A 7,410-nucleotide genomic window follows, 5' to 3' on the forward strand; every position below is an offset into this window, starting at 1 on the left:
TTTTGGTTGGTGACATTGATTAGCATTTTGGTTGGTGACATTGATGTTGTTACATAGCAGTAATGGTGGAAGAACAAAGGAAAGTAATGAGGTTTTGCAAAGTCAGTAATCCAGCTTTCATTAGAATGTTGGCTAAGAATACAAACAGATAAAGAAGAGAAGGCACGGAAAACTCAGATATGCATCGTTATACTAATTACTTGTTTGAACTAGACTGTCTGGGCATTGCCCGCCATGACGAGAGATTTCTAGGGCATTGCAATATGATGGGAAGCACTTAAACGATTACTGGATTGCATTATTGAACAAGTGTACCCACCAGAACTTCAACCTGCACTTTAAGAAAAATACCGCCAAGCAAATAATATTCTATATAATCAGTTCTATTTGAAGAGGTTATGGTAAAAATAACAACCCGATAAACAGAAAACTTGCAACTAGTCTTTGGAAATGATAAATCCACCCAATCAAAACAGAAAATCCAAACTAAGATACTGCAAGACTCAAAAAACATCTACTTAGCAATCTAATGAACTCTAATCAAACAAACTGAAACCCATATCATCGTCTGATTCCTCTGCAGGTTCTTCTTTCTTCTCTTCCTCCTGGGGAGCCGCAGCGGCATCTGGTGCTGCACCTCCAGCCGCAACCGGAGCGACAGCAACAGCAAACTTGCTTGGATCCTGCATTGCCCAACAATTGATCCATCAGCTTAAAATAAGAAACTGAAATTTTGGCTGAAATACCGAAATTCGGTAAAAATTCCTGTAAAAATTTCAATTTCAAAAAACAAAAAAATACAAAATGCTGAAATTTTGGTCCAAATTGAAATTTCAGCTGAAATCTGGGTACTTTCGGTGTCGGATTTCGAAATTTCGGATTTCCCATAGGCTAAAATCCGAAATGTGTGCTTTGGGTGTCGGCCTCGGCCGAAATCCAAAATTTCGGCTGAAATTTAAAACCATGTTCATAGGGGACAATGAGAATCGAAAGAATCCAAACTGACCTTCAAATACTCTTTCACTTTTTCAGCCTGTGGGAAGGAGTAGTCGGTGGCAATCGCAACAGCCAGAACGTTCTTATATGCATTGATGAACATGTGGGGTGCAGCCGCGAGAGTAGGATAAGAAAGAGCCAGTGATACTGCAGTCAGCTGTGAAACTCCGATCGCAAACCTTGTGATCAGATCCTCCTCTGTGAGATCAAGAACTTCAGGGCTAAAGACAGACCCATTATCATACACAGACAAGACAACGAGGCCATAGGAGAAAGGCCTTATTCCAAGCTTTGCAAGCAAGGCGGCTTCAGATGATCCCACTTTCTCTCCTTTCTTAATAAGCTCTACAGGGGTGATGATTTCCACAGTTCCCTTGTTAATTTTGGTGGGAATGTTAAGAACCTGAAAAGAGAGTTGCATGTTACAAAATGGGATTATGAGAGCAGGGGAGACATGTTTCAGAAAACAAAACCTGAAAGAAGGAAGTCTGTGAAGGGTCCAATCCCGTGTTGCCAGGTGGAACAATGACATCAATTGGGGCGACAAGTCCAACACGGGCGGGAGCTCCAACCTGATCACATTCAATTAAAAAACAAGATGTCAGGTGAAACATTTAGATCTTATTCATGTGCGCACACAATGTATGAAAAAGAACTAATTCCCTGGGCTTAATCACAGCAATAATATAATTCTGCAAGAGTCATAGTGATTGACATATAACAAATACACTGAAACCAATAAATATTCAAGCAAATAGAACATAGCTATAAGTCGCTATATTTAAAATGCAAGCATTCAAGTCACATAGATTACTCGTCTCTACCCTATATAGAGAACAAGGAATATAACAGACTCATAGGGTATAAGGGCACTACTCTATGCCAACTTGGTGCTATGTCAAGTATTTTGCAAAGCTATGCTCACATCCAATTTTTCAAGTTCTTCTATGGTTGATCAAGTCTTTCAAGTGCTGAATTGAAATTCTGAGAACTCTTTTGAATTTTCTTAGAGAAATTAAAGAATAAACAAGTTACCCCTTGACATGGAGTGAATTTTCATCAGTCAAGTAAACTTGGCAAGTCTTTCGCATATTTAATCCAAGTTCATAAATGAACTTTCGCCAGTCAAGTCACCTTGGCAAGTCTTTCCCATATTTAATCCAAATTCATAAATCTGACTGCCAAGGTTCTGAAAATCGAAATCGAATCGTAAATCGTAACAGGGTTCGAATAGTATCGAATCGTAAATCGTAAGATTTTTTCAGATTTATATATAAAAATGAGAAAAAAAATAAAAAAAAATAAAAAAGTAAAAAATAAAATGAGTAATTATCTATTTTTCATTCAAAACTATTAAAATAAATATAAAATTTTATGATTAGTAATCCGAATCACAAACCATATTCATCGTACAATCGATCACTAAACAAAGCACAAACTATATTCATCATACAATAAATCATTATATAATTTATCAAAACAGTAACAACACATACTCAATTCAATTCTATAATAATTATCATACAAAGAAAAACCAGAAATAAACAAAGCATATTGAAATGATTTTCATTTTGAAATCACAATCAGTTCTCAAAATCCAAAACCGACAGAATCGTAAAAATCTTAAAGAGAATCGTAAAAATCTCACGATTCAAAGTCGAACCGTACTTGAATCGTACGCTTTTTACGAAAAACTATTTTTCTTCTGATTTGAATCGTTGAACCCACGATTTGATTTGAATCCTACGATTCAAATCATAAATCGTACTATTTTAACAACATTGTTGACTGCCTCTACACCATTTTCAGATGCTTTGGACGGTTGAGCATATGACATATTGTAATTCATGCATCAGATTTGGTGGATTTGAGTATGCCTTATAAATCACAAAAGAGTTATGCAGCCATTTAATGTCGCAGAGATTGTTATGATGCATAACAGTAAAAATGAGAACACATTAACTGTTTCTGTGTCGCTGGCATCTCACACAAAGCCAACATAAACTGGTTCATTTCTACATATCTGACATCTAAAAAATGCAAAAAAAAAAAAAAAAAAGTCGGGAAGCATACAAAGATTCTTCGCCCGTGCAACTCGCAGAAAAGAAAAACGGCACTCAACAAGAAATATTTTGGATGAGTTTTTATCTGCAGTAGTTGTGACGAGTTTTTATATCAGGCTGTGTGGTACACAAGCAGCAAAAAAGGTGCAGCAAGGCCCACATAATTGGATGATCTAAACCATTCATTTATTGGTCCCTGCCAGATATAGGGCATGCCCCAAATATTGGGCGACGATATTTTCACCCCCTTAAAATATCATGCTATCCATTTTATCATCGCCGCAAATATTTTATCTATATCATGATCCCAAGTCCTAACCCTCCAATTTGTGGAGATTTCTATACCATGCTATCCACTTTACATCAAAAACATTGGAGGGTTAGGATGGTCCTGTGGATAAGATTTTTGGGGAGATTTCTATACCATGCTACTCTCTGTATTGTTTTTTTTCTGATTAAGCAACCAATGAATAATTTAGATCATCCATTTATATATGCCCCACTATACTTTTGGCCACACGTGTTCTGTGTACCTACACACATGTCCACCATATAAAAATTCACCTTTTACATGGGAATCTTTCAAAGAACTAATAGCCATGTTCAGTATGAGGTGCCGAAAATCCATGGATAGCCATCACTAAAGTGGATCGACGTTTATGAGATCTTCCACGTTCCTAGTTTTTTCTCCCACCTCCCAATGCTTTCGTCTATCAAGCAGGGAGAGCAAATAGGATAATGAAATCTCACCTATCACAGGCAGATGGGAAGTAGGGTGGAATAGCTGGATTATGTGTACCCAACTGTGACATGGCTCCTTTCTCTCGCTCTCTTATTCGGCACGGTTCTCCACCCTAGTGGCAAAACCAGCGAGAATCCAGGTTTCTCTAATTATTGTATGTGTGCAAATCAAGGCTAAAAGAAAATTATGATAAAATTCAGCGTTTCACAACCAAATAGATGAGTGGAATTTTCACTATATCAATGAAGAAAAGGAGGGAACAAGATAATTAGAATATTACAAAGCTTGCCCAATATCCAAATCCAAACCCAACACGCCGTCTCTACCTAGCAAATCCACCACATCATTGGTTCCTCACTAACATATCTAGATCTCAGCTGTACTCTAAAGACAAGGACTTCTCTCTGGAAGTCCCAACCAAATCCACTCACGATAATTACACTCCCATGGATCACTTTACAGAGAATTCCTCCCCATGACAAACAAAAATCTATAACTGGCTCTCATTTTTTGTGTTTTTAAATCAATCTGTATTCAACATTTGGTTTGTGTGGTTTTTTTTTTTTTTAATTAAATTGATAGTCAGTTGACATGATGGCTCGTAGAGATAATTCTGATGAGATCAAAACACATTCCCCATGTATGTTAAAGATGTAAGGTAAACATTCCAAATTCTGACTAATCGAGAATAATAACAATAATATAAGCACAAAAAAAAAAAACCAAAATCAAAACGAGTTAAGAAACCATAAAAAAGTCAAAAACATACCTTGTATTTGGCAACCTCTTCACTCACTTCCTTCAGATCGCCCTTCGTGAAAATCAATCCCACATTTCCCTTTCCAAAAAATAATAACAAGTAAACAAAGAAAGAAAATGAAAACTTAATGGCCTGTTTATATTGCAAGAATTTTGTGGAAAAGTTTGGAAAGGAAAAAAATTCCTAAAATGTGCAACTTTTTTTTGAATGGCTTAATCAAAAGAAAGAAGTTTTGTGAACCACTTCATTGGAGTTCAATTCCATAAAAAAATAATTTGGAGTGAACTCAAGCAGAGAGGACAGTTTTGCTATATGCACATATAAAATCTTGAAAAACATGGACAGATTTCAAGAAGAACTTTGTGCAAAAAAAAGTCCTACTTTTGTGCACACAGAAAAAGATAATTGAAACCAACCCAATTCAATTTTCATTTAGAGTTTGTGAACCACTTCATTGGAGTTCAATCCCATAAAAAAATCTATTTGGAGTGAACTCAAGCAGAGAGGACAGTTTTGCTATATGCACATAAAAAATCTTGGAAAACATGAACAGATTTCAAGAAGAACTTTGTGCAAAAAATATCCTACTTTTTCACACACGAAAAAAGATAATTGGAACCAACCCAATTCAATTCTCATTTAGAGGGACCTTCAATTTATGATGATACCCCTCTAAATTAACCATAATCACATCATTTCCGTCTAAAATGTGGAAAGAAAATATTTCCCCAAAAAAAATTCCATCAAAAATGTTTTTCTTTGTTAACTTACCAACTACTCCAAAATCTTAAGCTGTTGGAGAAAGGCATTATTTATCTTTTATACTTTTAATACTCCCCCGCACGTGTGGCCCACTTCGCAGACACATGGCACATGTGGTCCCACTTTGGGCCGACCATCACATGTGGGTTTTTGTTATCCGGGAGGTTTGAACTCGAGACCTTTGGCTCTGATAACTTACCAATTTCTCCAAAAGCTTAAGCTGTTGGAGAAAGGCATTATTTATCTTTTATACTTTTAACACTCCCCCAAACGTGTGGCCCACTTCGCAAACACATGGCACATGTGGTCCCACTTTGGGCCGACCATCACATGTGGGCTTTTGTTATCCGGGAGGTTTGAACTCGAGACCTTTGGCTCTAATAACTTACCAATTTCTCCAAAAGCTTAAGCTGCTGGAGAAAGGCATTATTTATCTTTTATACTTTTAACACTCCCCCACACGTGTGGCCCACTTCGCAAACACATGGCACATGTGGTCCCACTTTGGGCCGACCATCACATGTGGGTTTTTGTTATCCGGGAGGTTTGAACTCGAGACCTTTGGCTCTGATAACTTACCAATTTCTCCAAAAGCTTAAGCTGTTGGAGAAAGGCATTATTTATCTTTTATACTTTTAACATTCTTGATCCAAACAAGACCTAAATAAAACCAATCATGAATCCAAAGTAACAGAATAAACAAAATTTGGGCACATTTGGCTACCATTTCATGATAAACTGTGCCTACAAGTGGTGATAAATGGGTAGGGTGCGTGAAAGTGGCTAAAAATCAGGAAGACCTAAACCCTAAACCTAAACCCTAGTCAAAATAGGATTAACTTGTTACTGATTTTTAGAAACTAATTTATCATGAAAAAAAATTGCATAAAACGAATAGTAATTCAACATACTACGAGAAGGGGAATGAGATTGAGATATGAATTGTTCCCAGTCTTCTCCGCGTGTAACCTAATCGATCGTTTCATCATCGTGTTCTTCCCCATCAAAACAACAGAATCCCCTCGAAGCCCTGATCGAATGTTCTGAAGTTGATTCGATCCAACGTTATCGGCCGCCACGATTAATACCTGACTGAATTGATCGAGAAGCTGACAAAGCTTTTGATCGTATGCGATCTTCTTCTCTGCTTTGGATGTTTTCACTGCCATTTTTCTATGAGGGTTTGAGTTTCAGAAGCCCTAGAAAAAACCCTAAAAAAACCCTAAATGGAAATGGTAATTTTCTAGGGCCAAGACGAAGCGGAGCTTTGTCAAGGCGGACAGCAGAGAGCTGTCTCTTTAACCTCTGTGGTTTGAGATTGGAGAGGAAAGAAGAAAACCCTAACCCTAGATTGAGGTACAGTAAGATCTGAAAAAGTATGGTGGCTGGGTTCTTATAGAGTGAGATGGGAGAGAGAAGGGCGGAAATGAAAAATGTATGACCTAGATCCGACGGTTGTTGTTGATTTTCAAACTTCATCTAATTGAACGGTTACTATTAACCTGTTGGTCCTGGATGAATGGGGTGCAACTCGCGTGGGGTTCAGCCCAGAAAAGGTCGGGTTGAGTTCAGGTCGGGTTTGGGTTGAGGGTTTGGGCAACCCGACCCGAGTGAAACTTGACATTTTTTTATGAAATTTGTTTTTTTTGTAAGCTTAAAAACTCGGGCCAGGTTGGGTTCAAGGTAGGGGTGGACATGGTTCCGGTTCGAACCAAGGAACCGAACCGAACCGGCACATATGATTCGGTTCGGTTCGGGTACATAGTTATATGGTTCGGTTCCAGTTCTGATATCCTGGAACCGATGGAAATTCGGTTTGGTTCTGGGTTTGGGATCCCGGAACTGAAAACCGAACCGAGAACCGACCCTCACCTTAAAACCCAATGTCTCATCGCTTGATAAAATCACCCCACCCCCTTTTAATTCACCATTCTTTAACGTATTGCTTTGCCTTTAAAATTTTAATTCACCCCGCAAATTTGTGCAAATTTGTGCCTGATTATTCTAAATTCGTGCATGGTAGTCTTTGTAGTTTATATATAAACAGGACCGAACCGATTATAAATACGTTTAGGCAAAATATCTAC

At 37.7% G+C, this 7,410-nt stretch overlaps 1 protein-coding gene across 1 annotated transcript; it reads right to left on the bottom strand.

Annotated features, from left to right (window-relative positions):
• Positions 1-312: 312 nt before the first annotated feature.
• On the bottom strand, positions 313-6,695 carry LOC143858373 (large ribosomal subunit protein uL10). Its single transcript, XM_077369008.1, has 5 exons — positions 6,235-6,695; positions 4,571-4,639; positions 1,470-1,568; positions 1,007-1,399; positions 313-683 (listed from the first exon to the last, which is right to left on the bottom strand). Exons 1-5 carry the CDS (start codon positions 6,490-6,492, stop codon positions 537-539), a joined length of 966 nt encoding a protein of 321 aa, XP_077225123.1. The 5' UTR covers positions 6,493-6,695; the 3' UTR covers positions 313-536.
• Positions 6,696-7,410: the final 715 nt, after the last annotated feature.

The sequence above is a fragment of the Tasmannia lanceolata genome, unplaced genomic scaffold, assembly GCF_043159265.1.
Source record: "Tasmannia lanceolata isolate RefF3 unplaced genomic scaffold, GAP_Taslan_0.1 ptg000026l, whole genome shotgun sequence".
Classification (NCBI taxonomy): domain Eukaryota; kingdom Viridiplantae; phylum Streptophyta; class Magnoliopsida; order Canellales; family Winteraceae; genus Tasmannia; species Tasmannia lanceolata.